Here is a 21538-nt window from a genome sequence, read left to right as displayed (position 1 = left end):
CTGGAAAATCCCACGGCGGAGGAGCCTGGTAGACTGCAGTCCATGGGGTCGCTAAGAGTCGGACACGACTGAGCGACTTCACTTTCACTTTCATGCATTGGAGAAGGAAATGGCAAACCACTCCAGTATTCTTGCCTGGAGAATCCCAGGGACGGGAAGCCTGGTGGGCAGCCATCTACGGGGTTGCACAGAGTCAGACACGACTGAAGTGACTTAACATCAGCAACATATTCATTATTTCATAAAAACTTCCCAATAATGAATCAGATGTTATTAGCCCCTTGTTGCACCTGATAAAACTAAGTAAGGCTCAGTTTATAACTTAAGGTCAAGCAGTCAGAGAATGAACCCAACTTTGATCCTCTGACTCCAGATTGCCATGCTTTCTTTGTTATACCTATGGTTTCTCCAGGACATTTATAACCTCTAGGGAAAAGAAAACCTAATCTGTGAGGGAAGAGATAGAAAGACAGAGGAGGGGGAATATATTAGAACTAATGTGAGGCTTTTACGGAGAAAACTGATGCCAGAAAGAGATCAGAGATCAAATAATAGATGAAGGATTTGTGTTTTCTTTGAGAGATCTGTTGCCAGGCTCCTGGCTACAAAGTCATGGGTTGGCTCCAAAGAGGACAGAGCAATGCTATGCAACTTGGAAGAAGGTATTGACTTTAAGTGTATCTGAAAGACAGTGGGATGAGAAAAGCACATCATTCTTATGGGAATCAAGATCTGGACTTTAATCCTAATTCTATCATTTGTTGTCCCTTAGATCAGGCCCTTTCCCCTTTTGGCCCTCAGTTTTCTTAATTTAAAATGAGGTTCAAATGTTCAACTTCATGGTTCTCAACTATTTTTCTTCTTTTGCAGCATTGCCATTGGTAGAGACTGCCAATAAAAAAAAAAATTTTTGAAATTGCCACACACATTCTTACTTGCAAAAAATCTAGTTGCTTTAAAAAAAAAACAAACTTTTTATACATGGTTGAAAGATCACATACAGTGGACATATACATTGGGGCCCATCAGCCTACTAAGTTGGGTCATGGGCTATATAATTATTCTCCCAGAAAACTTTATGAGGATAATTCATCACTTTGTATCTTAGTTATATAGAATGGAAGCTACATCAGATCAGATCAGATCAGTCACTCAGTCGTGTCCGACTCTTTGCGACCCCATGAATCGCAGCATGCCAGGCCTCCCTGTCCATCACCAACTCCTGGAGTTCACTCAGACCCATGTGCATCGAGTCAGTGACGCCATCCAGCCATTTCATCCTCTGTCATCCCCTTCTCGTCTTGCCCCCAATCCCTCCCAGCATCAGAGTCTTTTCCAATGAGTCAACTCTTCACATGAGGTGGCAAAAGTACTGGAGTTTCAGCTTTAGCATCATTCCTTCCAAAGAAATCCCAGGGCTGATCTCCTTCAGAATGGACTGGTTGGATCTCCTTGCAGTCCAAGGGACTCTCAAGAGTCTTCTCCAACACCACAGTTCAAAAGCATCAGTTCTTCGGCACTCAGCTTTCTTCACAGTCCAACTCTCACATCCATACATGACCATAGGAAAAACCATAGCCTTGACTAGACGAACCTTTGTTGGCAAAGTAATGTCTCTGCTTTTCAATATGCTATCTAGGTTGGTCATAACTTTCCTTCCAAGGAATAAGCGTCTTTTAATTTCATGGCTGCAATAACCATCTGCAGTGATTTTGGAGCCCAGAAAAATAAAGTCTGACACTATTTCCACTGTTTCCCCATCTATTTCCCATGAAGTGATGGGACCAGATGCCATGATCTTCATTTTCTGAATGTTGAACTTTAAGCCAACTTTTTCACTCTCCACTTTCACTTTCATCAAGAGCTTTTTAGTTCCTCTTCACTTTCTGCCATAAGGGTGGTGTCATCTGCATATCTGAGGTTATTGATATTTCTTCTGGCAATCTTGATTCCAGCTTGTGCTTCTTCCAGTCCAGTGTTATGACCATCACTAATGACTACCACTGTGCTCTTGCATTAGTAGATTGTATCTGTAGTAATATCAATACACTCAAGAGACCTGTTAATTTATTTCATCATTTTTTCTGAGAGGACTTTAGGTCAGAGATTTTTAACTGGAGTTGACAGTTCCTTGAGTACTGAAAGGGTGGGAAAATTCCAAAGATCATTTTGCCAAGATCAATTGATACTATGTCACTGTGCACAGGAAGACCAAAGCTATCAACTAAATAACCAACCAGTAGGTTAAGTTCAAAAGTTTTATCACAGATGCATTCTTTTCACTTGCATATGTTTTCAGATATCAGATACACATTAATTGTAGACTTTTGGCCCTTAAGTACAGTTTTAGCTTGGCATTGATGCTATATAAAAGGATTTTAGGGGGCTTATGACCACTCTAAAACAATAGGAGAATTCCATCAGCTTCTCAAAGGGATCACAAAGGTGACAACAAAGGTTAAAGAACCACCACGCTTCATATCCTCCAACAATATGTTACAATTCAGGTATTTTCTGGTAAAACTAGAAGCTGATTTGAATTGTAGCCTAAAAGTTTTAGTAAACTTTTAATTACCTGAAGGTTAGTAATAGACCTCTATCAGTATACAAGACCTCTTTTATACTTGATTCTTAAAAAAATAAACAAACACAGTATGATGAAAAATATTGCTGAGAAAAATAAAGATAAATAAATAAAGATATATTCATGGATTAAAAAGCTTCATAACTTTAAATTGTCAGTTCTCTCTGCACTGAAGTAGAGATTCAATACAATCTCAATTATAATTCCAACAGACTTTTTTGGGTAGAAATCGAGAAGTTGATCCTAGAAGTTATATAGTGAGATGCAAAGGTATTAGCATTTCCAAAACAATCTTAAACAGTCAGTATAAAATTGAAAGACTTATGTGACTTCATGACTTACCTTATAGATATGGTAATTAAATAGTGTGATATGGTAATTAAATAGTGTGATACTGTCTAAGGATGGACATAGAGAACAAAGGAACAGAATAGGACCTAAAAATAGACCCCACTCATCCTCAAAAGGTACCAACACAATATAATGCGAAAAGCAAGGACTTTTCAATAAATAGGGCTAGAATAACTGGATAGCCATATGGAAAAGAAATGAACTTCAACCCCTACCTCATAAGAAACAGAACAATTAACTTAAAGTGGATCATATATATGAAAAAAAAGTGAAAACACATAAATTTAAGGGAATGAAATCACTGAATCTTCTCAGAGTCACCAACAAAATATTTTCCAATTTCTTCAGAATATTGTTTCTAAATTCATAATAATTTCATAATCAAGTAGCTACACAGAATACCCAGAAAACATTGAGTCTGGGTAGACCTGAGATAATCAAGCAATTGCCTAAAAAAGATGTAACCAAGAGTAAACTAGATGTGAAATCTGTCTAACAAAAACATATTCCTATTACTATGTTTATTATTTAAAGATAAGAACAAATCATTTACCTTTGATGGACAAAGTTGTCTAGCTTTAGCTCAAATAGTTCTAAAGAGATTTTTCTGAACTTTAATATAATTTTATTATCAAGATTAGAGAGTCTACATATTTACCTACTTGCCTTTCTCCCTTCTGCCCATTTCCAAAAGTAAAAGTTCAACAACAACACGCACAACAGCAATAAAATATGAAACACAAAGCTCTTTACCGGAGTCCGTAGAGAACTGTTCCATCAGGATGCAGGCGGATCATGCGATTTTTCACTGTAACCCCATGCACAAAGGATTTCTTGTCATTCAGAAAGTAGGTGTCTGGTACCCAGAGTTGATCAGCCACCCTGTTGTCTAGTGTGAGGTTTAGTGGGATTCCAGAATAAGAAAGCCTTTTGTCTTTCCAAGACTGCTGGAAATACATGGTGAGAGTATAATCCTGTAAAAGAAAGGAAACCAAAAAAAAAAAAAAAAAAGAATTTTACCATCATCATCATCATTATCTTCAGCTAAAAGCCTTTTTGTTAAGAACCTGATAGTATGTGGTACTGTGGATGCCCAGAGACTCAGCATTCTGCAGGCCTGCTATGAGGTTACATTTGAATATGCTGTGAGTTGCACCTCCAAGTATAAGGCAACCAACAGGTTAGAAGTACTAGAGCATGCAGAATCATTTGTGCCAATATAGGATAAATCCATTAATCGAATTTTAATGTTTGAAGATAAAGTCATGGGGAAGGCCGTAAAGAGAAGTTGTACTTAGAGATTTATGTTCACAAATATCTACCTCTGGACATTGTATTTATAGAACTATTTTGAAGGAGTGTATTTATTAAATAATAACTAAAAATGGGTGCATTTAAAAGGAAAAGACGTGCTCTAAACTGTAAATACCTTCTGAATGAACAGCGTTATTTGCCTTATAAAGGTTATCAGTTTCCATTATCTGGATTTTTCTAGCAAATTATGACTTGTCTATCAGTCGTCAAAAGCAGTTTATGTAGAACATGTGGATGGAGATACTCATTTGGCCTGAGAACAGACATGAGCGGTGTGTGTGTGCTTGCTCAGTTGCTTCAGTCTTGTCTGACTCTTTGCCACCCTAAGGACTGTAGCCCATCAGGCTCCTCTGTCCATGGGATTCTCCAAGCAAGAATACTGGAGTGGGTTGCTATTCTCTTCTCCAGGGGATATTCCCAACCCCGGGGATGGAACCCAGGTCCCCTGCATTGCAGGCAGACTCTTTACCATCTGAGCCACCAGGCAAATTGTCCATTAAAAGAATATGAGGTCACAGTAACATCATAAAGGCTTAAGTTGTGGGTCCCAATATCATTAAAAAAGATGGTTCACTTTTTATTTTAAAGGACATTTATCTGTCAATAGCTTTAGCTGAATGCATTAGCAACAATTAAGAAAACACAATATAACTCCTGCACAATTCTGTATACTGCTATTGTTTTATATATACATATACACACACACACACACACACACACACACACACACACACAACTCTTTGAGAAACCAGCTGAGCCACAAGAAAAGCCCATGAAATTAAAAGACACTTGCTCCTTGGAAGAAAAGTTATGACCAATCTAGACGGCATGTTATAAAGCAGAGACATTAGTTTACCAACAAATGTCTATCTAGTCAAAGCTATGGTTTTTTCAGTAGTCATGTATGGATGTGAGAGTTGGACTATAAAGAAAGCTAAGGATACTTTTGAACTGTGATGTTGAAGAAGACTCTTGAGAGTCCCTTGGACTGCAAGGAGATCCAACCAGTCAATCCTAAAGGAAATCAGTCCTGAATATTCACTGGAAGGACTGATGCAGAAGCTGAAACTCCAATACATTGGCCACCTGATGTGATGAACTGACTCATTGGAAAAGACCCTGATGCTGGGAAAGATTGAAGGCAGGAGGAGAAGAGGATGACAGAGGATGAGATGGTTGGATGGCATCACCAACACAATGGACATGAATTTGAGTAGGCTCCAGGAGTTGGTGATGGACAGGGAAGCCTGGCATGCTGCAGTCCATGGGGTCGCAAAGAGTTGGACACGACTAAGTGACTGAACTGATTTGAGAAACATTGACTCTGATCAGGCTTTCCTGGTAGCTTGGATGGTAAAGTGTCTGCCTGCAATGTGGGAGACTTGAGTTTGATCCCCGGGTCAGGAAGATCCCTGGAGAAGGAAATGGCAATCCACTCCAGTACTCTTGCCTGGAAAATTCCATGGATGGAGGAGCCTTGTAGGCTACAGTCCATGAGATCGCAAAGAGTCAGACATGACTGAGCAACTTCACGGGTTCATTGACTCTGCTCATGTCTTACATCTGGGTCAACTGTACTTCATCTAGATCCCTATATGGATATTAATGCATTTCTGAAATATCTTAAATGATATTGTCTTCAATATTTATTCTGGACAATGAGTTCCAATGTCCTTTAACCACTATATTCAAGAATGTTTACATTGTTTACTCAGAAACAAATAATTTAATTCTTTCATGTTCAATGAGAAGGACATTTGCTCACTATTAATCATACAATATCCCTTTTACAGGTCTGAAACTTCATTCCACCTTACCTTCACTTAACAGAAAAAGAGAACCTACAGGGTTATGTACACGTCTCTTCTCAATTGCTAACATTCTCATTTGCATCCTCTTCAAGTTGTAAACATCATACCTTCTTGGAGTACAATAGATTGGACAGAGTCTGAGCCTTAGATTCTAAAACATCTTGATGCCAAAATCTACCACTTGTAGAGCTATGTAACCGTGAGCTACTAACTTAACCCATTGTTATCTCCAATATCTCACTTCTAAAATAAAAATTATGGATTTTACTAGCTTATTGAAAACATTGCTTAGGAAAATTAGGGTGCAGGTATTTTAGAAACTAGAATGCTAAACAAATATATCATCTTCAAAATTATTGACTGCTGTTTAAAAATTAATATACTTCCAAACTACTTGTAATGTACATATTTATTTTCATAGGCATTGCCACTTTTAAAGAGATGTTTATAAAAGAACTTGTAAGCAGAAAGACCCCAGTAACCATGAAAATAAGCACTTGTCTGTGTTGTAAGTCTTGTTGGGGTCTTGTTTGTAATTCAGACAATGTAATAAAATTAATAACTATCTCAAGATACATTATTGTAAACATTGTCACTGGGATCAGCATGAGCAGCAACGGGTTACATGTTTCACTACTCATGCTGAATACTCATTAACCTCCAGCTCTCGAGTGCCACAGAGGATTTCCTCACAATAAGACTATGAGGCAAAATCCTTACACTACATTCTCTTCATTAAAAGGAGTTTTAATGTATGATCAGGAAAAACTTATTGTAAAGTACAAATGATTATAATGACAAATAATATTCTATTAACTAATGTTATAATTAAAATATGCTTGTGGTAAGTAAACAATGGAGAGTGGAAGGAGAAAATACCGTCATCTTGAGTAACCTCCACATAAATTAAGTGCATGCATGCATGTGTGTGTGTGTGTGTGTGTGTGTGTGTGTGTACTTCTCCCTTTCCCTTTCTGGAAACTCTTGTTTCCTGTAAAAGAAAGAACTATACACATGTACTGAGATCTTTGCTCTATACAACTCACTCTGTTTTCAATAAATATTGACTAAATGTCACACCATGTTTCCCAATTGAAGCAGTAATTTGCTCTATTTGCAATAAGAAATCATTCAGTGGAAATTTGCGTTGTTGTTGTTCAGGTGCTCAGTAGTATCTGACTCTTTGTGACCCCATGGACTGTAGCACCCAAGGCTTCCCTGTCCTTCACTATCTCCCAGTTTGCTCAAACTCATGTCCATTGAGTCAGTGATGCCATCCAACCATCTCATATTCTGTAGCCCCCTTATCTGCCTGCCCTCAGTCTTTCCCAGCATCAGTGTTTTTTTCAGTGAGTCAGCTCTTTGCATCAGGTGGCCAAGGTATTGGAGCTTCAGCTCCTGCATCAGTCCCTCCAATAAATATTCAGAGTTGATTTCCTTTAGGATTGACTGGTTTGATCTTGAAGTCCAAGAGATACTCAGGAATCTTCTCCTTAGCACCACAGTTGGAAAGCGTCAATTCTTCAGTGCTCAGCCTTCTTTCTGGTCCATGGATGTTAGTATTTTACTTTAGGAAGTGGGTGATGCAGAACAAGTACCTTTTAGGACTTTTCTTCTTATGCATTTCTAGGGTTATCATCTTAATCTAGGACCTGATTCTATGATAAATGGAAATATGGATCCATGAGTTTGATAACCTTCAAAAAACTTTTTGAAACTAATGATAATTGTGATGACAATTATGCACAATGTGGAAAGACTTAAAACAGAGTAATATCTCCTTCCTATGCATATTTTACCACAAGCATGATAATAATTTCCTTCTAGAAAATGCTACATACTCTGTGATTTCCATAGAGCTTCATATCTATTATTACATTTCATTCTCACCACCTCATGAGATAGGCAAATTCTCCCTAAGAGAATTTATGTTTACATCTCTAGGAAACTACTTACTGAATTTTAAATAAACTATTTTTTTCTATCTGCACTTTAGTATAAATATTTACAGTCATATCTGCATATAATAAAGCCTAAGATATTCTTTGGTGTATTCTATTTTTTAGATGGAAAAGAAAGGGTTAAAATTGCTGTATTTTTTTTTTTTTTTTCCTCTGATACAACAGATTTTCTACTAATTTTTCATTAGGTCAAAGTGCAGGCACTCCAGGGAGGATGGAAAGTTTTCAGAAAGAAATGAAAGGTTTTGATACTTTGGCCAAGAACTCTAAAATCATTTTTCTTCCAAGTGTATGATATTGTTCAACTACCTTTCTCAAGTGTGCACCTACTCCTTGACAGAAAGTGTGACATATTTAGCAACTATGGGCCATAGGAGATTCTTTGACACTGAAGCAAATTAATGGGATTAACTGGTATGAGATTCCTAACGAAATTGGTCAGGCTAATTCGGCATGAGAGAATTTGATTCATTGAAGAAAAGCAGGATAAACAATATCAAGTCAGTAATCTCCAAAACCCATCCTTTTTAAATCTAAAAATGCTTAAAGAAATAAGAAAATATTTCTAATAAATGAAAGCAGTCCTTTTGGAGAATAAACATAATATTCTTTTATATACTTATTTTTATTGAAGTTGATTCACAATTTAGTTTCAGGTTTACAGCATATGATTCAAAATTTTTATAGACTATATTCCATTTAAGGTTATTATAAAATATTTGTGATATTCCCTGTGCTGCAGAATATATCCTTGTATCTTATTTATTTTATACACAGAAGTTTGTACCTCTTGATCCCCTGCACCTATCTTTCTTGCCCCTCCCCTCTTCTCCCTTCCTGCTGGTAACCACTAGTTTATTCTCTATATCTGTGAGTCTGTTTCTGCTTTGTTATATTCATTTATTTTATTTTTTAGATTCCACACATAAGTGACAACATACAGTATTTGTCTTTCCAAGATATGTAATCCACTTGTGTCCATCAACAGATAAATGGATATGGAGATATATATATATATATAAAATGTCACTCAGCCATAAAAAGAATGGAATTTTGCCATTTATAACATGGATGGGCCTAGAGGGTACTATGTTTAGTGAAACGAGTCAGATAGAAAAGGGGAATATTCATTTTAGAGCAGTAGTTTTGAACTCTGGATGAGTTTGTCAGCCAGAGAATATTTAACAATATCTGAAGACAGCTTTAGTTGTAACAACTGAGAGTACTGTGTGTGCAGCTAATAGCACAGAGAGGAACAAACCTGACTCCATACGGGATCTATTCTTTCAGCTTTAATCTTTGTGCTCTGCTGCTGGTGCTTAGTCATGCTGGCTCTGTGCCTTTGTAAAAGACTTTTTCGTAAAGCATGAAACATACATAATAGCCCTTCTTCCTGATCTGCCTCATAGGCTTGACCTTTGAAGGTTTACCACTTTTCCATTTATACTGAGATGAAAAGTTGCAGAGCAGAGCATAACAATTGTCTTGTTGGAGGTTTACAGGAACCATGGTGACAAGACCTATGTTGACAGCTGAAAAAACAAAGGATTCTGGAATCAAGAAGTCTACAACAACCAGCCCCACTGTCTCCCCTTTTAGTATAAAAGAAGCCTGGATTCTAACTCGAATAAGATGGTTGTTTGGGACACTAGTCTGCCATCTTCTCAGTTTTCTGGCTTTCTAAATGAAGCCACTATTCCTTGCCCTAATACTTCACCTTTTGATTTATTGGTTTGCTGTGCTGTGACCAGTAAGAACTTGGACTTGGTAACACTAGCATCTATGGGTAGTGGCCAGGTATGCTCCCCAGCCTAATACACTGCACCATGCATCCCCTATAACAAAGAATTAACTGACTCCAAATGTCAATACTGTCAAGGTTATGAACTCTGCCTTAAATGAAAATATCTTCTTTTCTAGTATCAGTAAGATAACTGTATTATTAGTAAAATAATATCTTCAACATGTCTACTCAAACTTTTAATATATTTCTTAAAACTTTGTGTAAGGAATGCTAACACTAGATGGTTCATAATTTGCCACTTTAACATAAGAGATCATTGACAAAAATTCCTTAATTATCTAGCATCAGAAGAGTGAAAAAGTTATATGGTTTTGGCAAATATATTGAGATATATATTTTAATAAAATGAGCTCTAAGAAGACTGCATAGTGGGCTGGAAAAGTGAAAGTCTCTTATTAGCTGCCTCCACAATTAGCACACAACTCAAACTAATTCAATAGTGAAGAGACAGAATACTGATTTAACATCTAATAATATTGCATCTACCCAGAAGGATCATATGAGCAATCCCTCCTTTTCAAATTCCTTTTCAAAAGAGGGAGAACTTATATATATATGAACCAAAGCCCTTGCACACATTTGTATTTTATATTCCATTGATTTGATTGTACATTATGCATCACAAAGGGTCCCAAGCACACCTCTCTGTTCCTTATAAAACTTTTATGCCATCTTAGTTGAACTCTGAGATCCACTTTTTCCAAAACTTAGGTTGCTTTCCCCCCAAACTGATTGTAGCCGAGCTGTGTATCACTTCTACAGAAACATCTGTTTCTGGTGGAAACTGCCCTGCCTAGAGTTCCTGCTAACTGAGTGTGACCATGTTCTATATCACATGATTCTACCCTCCTCCCACCTTTGGAATGAAGAGTAGATACCTAATCTAAGACCAGATGATTTATAGGCAGGTGATAAACTTGTGCCTGACTCAAGAAGATGAGATGGGCCAATCAGAATCCTCTCCCAGAAATTTGCTATTGGATAAAGGATCTGATGGGCTTCCCTGGTGGCTCAGTACTAAAGAATCTGTCTGCTAATGCAGGAGATGCAGGTTCGATTCCTGAGTCTGGAAGATCCTCTGGAGAAGGGAATGGCTCAGTTCAGTTCAGTTCAGTCACTCATTTGTGTCCAACTCTTTGCAACCCCATGGACTGCAGAACACCAGACTTCCCAGTTCATCACCAACTCCCGGAGCTTACTCAAACTCATGTCCAGCGTGTCAGTGTTGCCATCCAACCATCTCATCCTCTGCCATCCCCTTCTCCTCCCACCTTCAATCTTTCCCAGCATCAGGGTCTTTTCCAGTGAGTCAGTTCTTTGCATCAGGTAGCCAAAGTATTGAAGTTTCAGCTTCAGCATCAGTCCTTCCAATGAATATGAAGGACTGATTTCTTCTAGGATTGATAGTCTGGATCTTCTTGCAGTCCAAGGGACTCTCAAGAGTCTTCTCCAACACCATAGTTCAAAAGCATCAATTTTTCGGCGCCCAGCTTTCTTCATAGTCCAACTCTCACACCCATACATGACTACTGGAAAAACCATAGCTTTGACTAAATGGACTTTTGTTGGCAAAGTAATGTCTCTGCTTTTTAATATGCTATCTAGGTTGGTCATAGCTTTTCTTCCAAGGAGCAAGTGTCTTTTAATTTCATGGCTGCAGTCACCGTCGGCAGTGATTTTGGAGTCCCCCAAATAAAGTCTGTCACTGTTTCCATTTTTTCCCCATCTATTTGCCATGAAGTGATGGGACTGGATGCCATGATCTTAGTTTTCTGAATGTTGAGTATTAAGCCAACTTTTTCACTCTCCTCTTTCACTTTCATCAAGAGGCTCTTTAGTTCTTCACTTTCTGCCATAAGGGTGGTGTCATCTTCATATCTGAGGTTATTGATAATTCTCCCAGCAATCTTGATTCCAGCCTGTGCTTCATCCAGTCTGGCATTTTGCATGATGTACTCTGCATATAAGTTAAATAAGCAGGGTGACAATATACAGCCTTGACGTACTCCTTTCCCGATATGGAGTCCATCTGTTGTTCCATTTCCAGTTTTAACTGTTGCTTCTTGACCTGAATACAGATTTCTCAGGAGGCAGGTCACGTGGCCTGGTATTCCCATCTCTTGAAGAATTTTCCATAGTTTGCTGTGATCCACACAGTCAAAGGCTTTGGCATAGTCAATAAAGAAGTAGATGTTTCTCTGGAACTCTTGTGCTTTTCTGATGATCCAGCGGCAATTTGATGATCAAATGATGATCAAATGGCAATTTGATCTCTTGTTCCTCTGCCTTCTCTAAATCCAGGTTGAACATCTGGAAGTTCACAGTTCACATACTGTTGAAGCCTGGCTTGGAGAATTGTGAGCATGACTTTGCTATCATGTGAGATGAGTGCAATTGTGTGGTAGTTTGAACACTCTTTGGCATTGCCTTTCTTTGGGATTGGAATGAAAACTGACCTTTTCCAGTCCTGTGGCCACTGCTGAGTTTTCCAAACTTGCTGGCATATTGAGTGCAGCACTTTCACAGCATCATCTTTTAGGATTTGAAATAACTCAACAGGAATTCTATCACCTCCACTAGCTTTGTTTGTAGAGATGCTTCCTAAGGCCCACTTGACTTCGTATTCCAGGATGTCTGGCTCTAGGTGAGCGATCACACCATTGTGGTTATCTGGGTCATGAAGATCTTTTTTGTATAGTTTTCTATGTATTCTTGCCAGGAGAATCCCATAGACAGAGGAGCCTGCTCGGCTACAGTCCATGGGGTCCCAAAGAATTAGAAATGACTTAGTGACTCAACAACTACAAAAGGATCTGATACAGCAGCTGTAGTACCAAGTGCAAAGGTCATGACATAGAACTAGGGCTACACTGCTAGTACAAAGTAAAAAAGAGGGGAGCTTGAATAAAAAGGAGGAAGCCAGCTTGCAAAAGAAGAAAGAAAATGGAGAAAAATGCAGAAAAGAGCCATAGGAGAAAGAGTCTTCCATTGTTAGAGAACGAATGGCCAAGTTCATAAAGAACTTCCTGTTTCCTATTTGTAGCTCTCCTGAGGTCTGGAAATGTTCTATACTTCAATATAAACTTCTTATATAAAGTTTATATATAAACTTCTTATATAAAGTTTATATATAAACTTCTATACTTCTTATAAACCTTTGTATTATTACAACAAATTTCGCTTTCCTTGTGCTAAATTGATTTCATCTTTATTTCCTCAAACCAAAAGAAGCCATAATGATTATGCAGATTGATGTCCATATGAGATTTCACTAAGCAATAATTATACATATTGTTAAAACCCAAGAAAATCAAATTCATCTGGCCCATCTTGTTGATTTTGAAAAAGGGAGGTATGAGAAATCTGACACTCAGAGATGTTAAATGACTGGAAAAAAGGAGGAAGAGACATATTTGATATTGTTTATTAACCAAGAGCAAGGAAAGTGATAGAAGATATATTTACTTCTATGGAGACAATTCTCTATCAAAAACAATGACAATTATCCAGAAATGTAACCTGGAGACTAAATGCATAAGATGGCAACAAACAGTACTTCTTATAAGGATGAGAAAACAAAACAAACTCATCTCACAAAAACAAACTTTAGTGAAAAATTGCCTGATAAATAAGCTAATTTAGGTTGTAATTGAAAAGAATCGCACAACATCTGTTTCTAATTGAGACTCCTGCTTAAAATGAATGGTTTGTGTATCAGTGTCACCATTAAGTACATTCCGCAGCAGAAATGCATCACTGTATTTCCAGATTTTCTGTTCATTTCTAATCTTTCATCTTATCATCTAGTATTATGCTATTAATACACATTTGTTGTGCCTACTCCTTAGCCATGTTTTTGTTTTAATATCTTTAAAATACATACAATCTCATTTTTTCAAAGCCCATGTTTTTCTTTTTATTGATTTTTTTCAACAGCTGCAGCTTGTACTATGCTTCATAATCTTCCTTTACCTTTGTCTCATCCTAATAGCCCATTTGGTTTATCCATCTGTATCGTCAGATTTTTGCCAGTCGTGTGTAGTGTTCTGAACAATCTGGGAATGAAGTGATCTTCTGGGTGAACAAAAACGTTGAGAGCTGTAGGTTTCTACCAATGGGAGTCATCTAAGGAAGTCACATGGGCACACAGGACACTAACATGACAACTGGAGTGTGACCTTGTGTTCCAAGGCCATGAACTGCAGGAGACTCTCACCATACAAAACTGAGACTGTACAATTTAAAAATCTCAGCACCTGTGATCTAATATCTACTTTATAAGCTATAAAGATTAATTATTAAAAAAATGAAAATGCTTTTTTTCTTTACAATGAACCTGATTTCCTAAAAACGATATGATAAAATTTGTATTTCATCCAGTGACAGTTTAAATGTCTCATCTAGAACCTAACTAATCAGAAGAACAAATAACTCAAGTTGTTTCCATGGTAAGATATATTGAAAAGTTGGGCCTAAAGCTGGGCAAATTTGCTAGAAACTTCTAAGTCAAAACATCTTAGATTATGAGAGTGACTAATTCATTCTGTCAGCATTTTGCCATTGTTGACTAGATTGAAAATACTGTATTATGCCAGATGCTTATGAGAAAATGTTGTGTAATACATTTCCCCTGCCTATCTCAAAGAACTTCTAAACCAGGAGATGAGACTGAGCATCGTTCGTTTCCAAGCTATCCCACTGGCCTCCATAGGCTTGTCAGTCCTTCCATCACCTCCGTAACCAGCTCCCTGCATGGAATTCCTTCCACCTCAGATACTCAGAAAACTCCACTTCTTTTCACTGGCAGCCTATCACTGGAGACAAGATTATTGAGTAGGAGGTTATGTTTTACAAGCTCTGGCATTTGCTTAGAGAAGAGTGAAGTCAGAGTTAGTCCTAACAGGGAGGTGGAGGAAAGAAAATGGAAATGGTTTAGGCAAAATTTGGTGACATTGATACGGGAGGATAGAGAGAAGAGGGCATCAAGGATGACTATAGGGTTTCTGACCCAAATGAGTACATGGATAAAAATAGTAAGAATTGAAGATTTGGACTGAGGATGATTCATTTACTCATTTACAGGCTACTTTGTGTTGTGGGTGTCAGTGGCAGTTGCATGTAAGGTGCCAAGTAAGTAGTTATGAGCCAAAAAATACAGGAAGGCAGCGCTCAGGGAGGAACAAAGCTAAGTGAGTCATGATGATAGATGCAGCCGTGGGAATGGATTAACGCACCATGGAGACAGTAGAAGGTGAGAAGAGGACAGCACCCCTGGGAAATCTGATTCTGGGATTAATCCTCCTTTGAGTTCTCAGAATAGTCTTCTTCTACTTTGATTGTTGTACTTATATTGTAATTATTTCTCAGTCCCACTAGATTTTGAGCTCCTCCAAGGGCAACAGTTTATATTTTTAGGTTTCAGCTTAGTGCACCAATGATAGCAAGAGCTCAAATATATTAGCTGAATATGAATTAAGTAGTGCTGTTTGGGGCACTTGATATCAGCACTAATTGTGTTAGTGCAAACTCATCTTAAATTTTGAAATATTGGTTATCTTTTTAAAATACATGGACACCCTCAGTTAGGCAAAATAATTAATAACCCAGAGTTTCCATTCTCTAACCATTCAAGATTGACCATAGAGTGAGCTTCCCTAGTGAGCCCATAATTCCCACAAATTTAGAAATTGATGAATTTCTGGGAGATGACAAAAGCATATGACATTTGAAACAAACTTACTCTTTAGGAATGAATTAATAGTGACTTCCTATAAAGTATTAATAGACATATTTTGAATTATATCACGTCATTTTGGAAGTATAAGCCTATATATACTAAAGCTTTAAAAATAGATCTCTATTCAGAACAACTTTCAAATTCATTCACAAGTTAGTATTCAAAATTCTCAATAAAATATTATATTAATGATTAATTTATCAGGAGAATGATTCATAAACCACTGACATTTAAAACCACACAATTAATGAGTTATGACACACTGTTTTTCAAAGTTCTTGAGTTCCAGAGAGGTTCAAAGAGAATTACTGTTTCTATTTTCCCCAATACTGAAGTAAGAGTAGAAATAAAATCAGTTCCATGGAGGATCTAATGCAGAATGTGGTGGATTTGCCTGACCACGTTGAGCTGGACTATGAATCCATGACCAGAATAGAAATCAAAGTGTGGTATGCATGACAACTTGAAAAAGTCTAGCTATGAACTGAGCTAAACTGTGAAAGAATATGGGAATCAGGATTAAACCAAGATGTTATCAAGAACACATGACTTAGACGAGATTAAAAAAAATTTGTAAGCATTTTCTAGCCTAGGAAGGTAGTTTTCTCTTGTGATTTGTGATCTTGTAATATATAGAGAGTGTAAAGAGCACAGTTAATAGCAAAAATTTTAGGTCTGGTACTGTTTTGTTGGAGAAGAATGAGATCTTAGGAACTCTTAGCTTAAATTTAATAGGGTAGAATAAGAGGGATTCTTAAAAGGGCTATAGTAATATCTCTAGAATCAAGCACTTCTGATATCTCTTAAAACTTTAATTTACCTTCCTGGAAAGGAATTGTTAGCACACTCTCAGAAACCTTATTTTTAGATTTTTCTAACAGGAAGATTGATTTCCATCAAATTATCATCTTAAAGAGATGGTAGGTAATGATCTCTGGGGAGTCCCTGGGGAACTCTCAAAATAGAATAGGTAGCCAATTATAATGCCCAAATGTCAACTTTATCACACTCATTCTTTTATTCCATCCTCTTTTTTCTGTACCATTTTGGTGTTTTGGATTTTGTTTGTTTTAATTTTCCATTCAGAGATAATCACCATCAACATTTAGTATCCAGTTTTTTTCCATCAGCTTTAAAAGAAAAAAAAAATCATTCTATATAACCTACTTTTTATCATAAACGTTGTTACCTTTTCCATAGCTATTTATTTATTTGCCTATTTATTGTTGAGCGATCTTGCTTCCTCCATTGTACTTTCTTTCACTAATTAGTAACTTGGTGGGCAACATTTTATGTTTGCTGATGCAACTGTCTAGGAACATATATACATGCATGCATGCTCAGTTGCTCAATCAGGTCTGACTCTTTGAGAACCCATGGACTGTAGCCTGCTAGGCGCCTCTGTCCATGGAATTTTCCAGGCAAGAATACTGGAGTGAGTTGTTACTTCCTATTCCAGGGACTCCAGAACTTTTGTCATTGTTTTTAAAAATAGCGGTATATTATATTCACTTTTGTGAATCATTCTTTTTTAAAAAACATTCATTGTGTCTGTATAAGAAACTGAAAATCTTTGGATAGCATCCTTTCAAAATATTTTGAAATTTAGAAGTTCAGGAAAGAGTTCTCAGTAACAGTTTGATATAAATAATGGATGGAACAAAATATCAAGAAAAAATTCTCTAGAGATTAAGATTTCTTATTTGTGCAGAAATCTTAGAAAATGGCACACAAAAGTTCAAATCAGATAAAATGTTACTTTTGAGAAAGAAAAATTTTGGAACTAGGAGACTTTTTTTTTTCCACATTAAAAACACATTACTGGAGGGAAGAGCTAAGATGGCGGAGGAGTAGGACGGGGAGAACACTTTCTCCCCAACAAATTCATCAAAAGAACATTTAAACGCTGAGTAAATTCCACAAAACAACTTCTGAATACTGGCAGAGGACATCAGGCACCCAGAAAAGCAACCCAAGTCTTTGAAAGGAGGTAGGAAAAAATATAAAAGACAAAAAAAGAGACAAAAGAGGGAGGGACAGAGTCTTAAAAAGAGAGAAGTTTCCAAACACCAGGAAACCTTCTCACTGCCGAATCTGTGCCGAGCCTTGGAAGCACAGAGGGCAACATAACAGGGAGGAAAAATAAATAAACAATTAAACCCCACAGATTACAAGCCCTACGGTAACTCCCCCAGTGGAGAAGCAGCGCAGATGCCTGCACACGCCACTAGCAAGCGGGGGTTGGGCAGGGAGGCGCGGCGCAGGCTGCATCGCTTAGAGTAAAGATCTGGCCTGAATACCCTGAGCGCTATCTGAGCGAAATAATTTGGGCTAGCAAACCAGACTGTGGGATATCTACCACGCGAAAAGCCAGCCCTAACCTAAGACACCGCAAGGCCCGTGCACGGAACAAAGGACTGAACAGAGATAGCCAGCTGCAGACCTTCCCCCTCCGGTGACAGGCAGCCAGAGCCAGAAGGGGGCAATCGCAGCCCCAGAGAGACATTATCTATAAAACTGTAAGCAGGCTTCTTTGCTAACTAAAACTTCTTGGGGGTCTGGACGGTCAACATCTGCCTGAGAAGGTGCGCTGGGTGTACACCTAGATAACCGAGTGATAAGTCGCAGCAATCGCGCTTGCCAAACACCTCATCACCTGAGATGCTCTGACCTGGGAAGGGCACAAAACGCAGGCCCAACCAAGTCTGGGCCTCTGAGGACTACCCGAGTGCCTGAACCTGAGCGGCTTCGACCTGGGAGGTACAGGCAGCCCAGGGCCGGCCATGGATGGTTCCTGGCGGAGCAACCTAGAACCTGAGCAGTGTGGGCAGGGAGGCTACATGCACCATGAGCAGGGGCAGACCCAGTGTGCTGAGGCACTGCGAGCACATGCCAGTGTTATTTGTTTGCAGCATCCCTCCCTCCCTCTCCACAGCGCGACTGAACAAGTGAGCCTTAAAAAAAAAAAAAAAGTGTCCTCCACCGTCCCCTTTGTGTCAGGGCGGAAACCAGGCACTGAAGAGACCAGCAAACAAAAGAAGCTATAACAGAGGGAACCGCCTTGGAAGCTACAGGCAATAGATTAAAACCCTGTGGTTAGTACCAACTACATAGGATGGGGCCTATAGATCTTGAGAAATATAAGTCGGACCAAGGAACTGGCTGAAAATGACCTGAACCCACAATACTCACAACAAAACCAGAGAAAGTCCTAGATATATTTTTACTATTTTTATGATCATTCTTTTTCTTTAATTTTTTAAAAAAATTTTAAGTCCTCTATTATTCCTCTAATTTTCACTTTTATAACCTATTACTTTGCAAAAAAAAAAAGACCCTTTTTTTTAAAGCAAACTTCATATATATATTTTTTATAATTTTTTTGACATTGTTTGTTTGTTTGTTTTCTTTTATATAACATTGTATATCTGAAATTCCAAACTGTACTCTAGATTTTTAATGTATGCTTTTTGGTATTTGATATCAATTTTGTACCTATATTTTCTTTATAATTTTTGCAACTTTGTTTTTGTTTGTTTTTTTTTTTTCTCTCTTTTTCTTCTTCTTTTTTTTTAACATTGTATTTTTGAAATTCCAAACTCTACTCTAGATTTTTAACTTTTGCTTTTTGGTATTAGTTATCAATTTTGTACCTATATTTTCTTTATAATTTTCACGACCTTGTTTGTTTTTGTTTGTTTGTTTTTTCTCTCTTTCTTTCTTCTTCTTTTCTTTAACATCATATTTTTGAAATTCCAAACTCTAGATTTTTAATTTTTGCTTTTATGTATTTGTTACCAATTTTGTGCCTTTAAGAACCCAATCTTCAGGACCCATTTTTCACTAGGGAGCGAGATTACTGGCTTGACTGCTCTCTCTCCCTTTGAACTCTCCTTTTTCTCCACCAGGTCTCCTGTGTCTCCTCCCTAACCCCTCTCTACCCTACCCAACTCTGTGAATTTCTGTGTGTTCCAGATGGTGGAGAACACTTAGGGAACTGATTACCGGCTGGATCTGTCTCCCTCCTTTTCATTCCTCGCTTTTATCCTCCTGGCCACCTCTGTCTCCTTCCTCCTTCTTCTCTTCTCTGTATAACTCCGTGAACATCTCTGAGCGGTCCAGTTGTGGAGTGCACATAAGGAAGTGATTACTGGCTAGCCCAGTCTCTCCTCTATTGATTCTACCTCATCTCATTCAGGTCACTAACTCCCTCCTCCCTCTTCTCTTCTCCATGTAACGCTGTGAACCTCTCTGGGTGACCCTCATGGTAGAGAAACTTTTCATCTTTAATGTAGATGTTTTATCAATGGTGCTGTATAGAAGGAGAAGTTTTGAAACTACTGTAAAAATAAGACAGATAACTGGAAGCAGGAGGCTTAGGTCCAAACCCTGACTCCAGGGAACTCCTGACTCCAGGGAACATTAATTGACAGGAGCTCATCAAATGCCTCCATACCTACACTGAAACCAAGCACCACACAAGGGCCAACAAGTTCCAGGGCAAGACATACCAAGCAAATTCTCCAGCAACAAAGGAACACAGCCCTGAGCTTCAAGATACAGGCTGCCCAAAGTCACCCCAAAACCATAGACATCTCATAACTCATTACTGGACACTTCATTGCACTCCAGAGAAAAGAAATACAGCTCCACCCACCAGAACACCGACACAAGCTTCCCTAACCAAGAAACCTTGACAAGCCACCTGTACAAACCCACACACAGCGAGGAAACGCCACAATAAAGAGAACTCCACAAACTGCCAGAATACAGAGAGGACACCCCAAACCCAGCAGTTTAAACAAGATGAACAGACAGAGGAATACCCAGCAGATAAAGGAACAGGATAAATGCTCATCAAACCAAACAAAAGAGGAAGAGACAGGGAATCTACCTGATAAAGAATTCTGAATACTGATAGTGAAATTGATCCAAAATCTTGAAATCAAAATGGAATCACAGATAAATAGCCTGGAGACAAGGATTGAGAAGATGCAAGAAAGGTTTAACAAGGACCTAGAAAAAATAAAAAAGAGTCAATATATAATGAATAATGCAATAAATGAAATTAAAAACACTCTGGAGGCAACAAATAGTAGAATAACAGAGGCAGAAGATAGGATTAGTGAATTAGAAGATAGAATGGTAGAAATAAATGAATCAGAGAGGATAAAAGAAAAATGAATTAAAAGAAATGAGGACAATCTCAGAGACCTCCAGGACAATATTAAACACTACAACATTCAAATCATAGGGGTCCCAGAAGAAGAAGACAAAAAGAAAGACCATGAGAAAATTGTTGAGGAGATAATTTGAAAACTTCTCTAAAATGGGGAAGGAAATAACCACCCAAGTCCAAGAAACCCAGAGAGTTCCAAACAGGATAAACCCAAGGCGAAACACCCCAAGACACATATTAATCAAGTTAACAAAGATCAAACACAAAGAACAAATATTAAAAGCAGCAAGGGAAAAACAACAAATAACACACAAGGGAATTTCCATAAGGATAACAGCTGATCTTTCAATAGAAACTCTTCAAGCCAGGAGGGAATGGCAAGACATACTTAAGGTGATGAAAGAAAATAACCTACAGCCCAGATTATTGTACCCAGCAAGGATCTCATTCAAATATGAAGGAGAAATCAAAAGCTTTTCAGACAAGCAAAAGCTGAGAGAATTCAGCACCATCAAACCAGCTCTCCAACAAATACTAAAGGATATTCTCTAGACAGGAAACACAAAAATGGTGTATAAATTCGAACCCAAAACAATAAAGTAAATGGCAATGGGATCATACTTATCAATAATTACCTTAAACATAAATGGGTTGAATGCCCCAACCAAAAGACAAAGACTGGCTGAATGGATACAAAAACAAGACCCCTACATATGTTGTCTACAAGAGACCCACCTCAAAACAGGGGACACATACAGACTGAAAGTGAAGGGCTGGAAAAAGATTTTCTGTGCAAA

At 37.9% G+C, this 21538-nt stretch overlaps 1 protein-coding gene across 1 annotated transcript in view; it reads right to left on the bottom strand.

The window, feature by feature from the left end:
- Nucleotides 1–21538, bottom strand: part of GABRB1 (gamma-aminobutyric acid type A receptor subunit beta1) — a 465239-nt gene that overhangs the window by 286496 nt on the left and 157205 nt on the right. The window contains exon 4 of the mRNA XM_070791385.1: nt 3689–3909. Coding sequence (XP_070647486.1) covers nt 3689–3909 — 221 coding nt within the window. The remainder of the gene's footprint in view (nt 1–3688; nt 3910–21538) is intronic.

This window comes from Bos indicus, chromosome 6, assembly GCF_029378745.1.
Source record: "Bos indicus isolate NIAB-ARS_2022 breed Sahiwal x Tharparkar chromosome 6, NIAB-ARS_B.indTharparkar_mat_pri_1.0, whole genome shotgun sequence".
NCBI lineage: Eukaryota > Metazoa > Chordata > Mammalia > Artiodactyla > Bovidae > Bos > Bos indicus.
The sequence above is the reverse complement of the archived record's forward strand: the minus strand, read 5'-3'. Positions and strand labels throughout refer to the sequence as shown.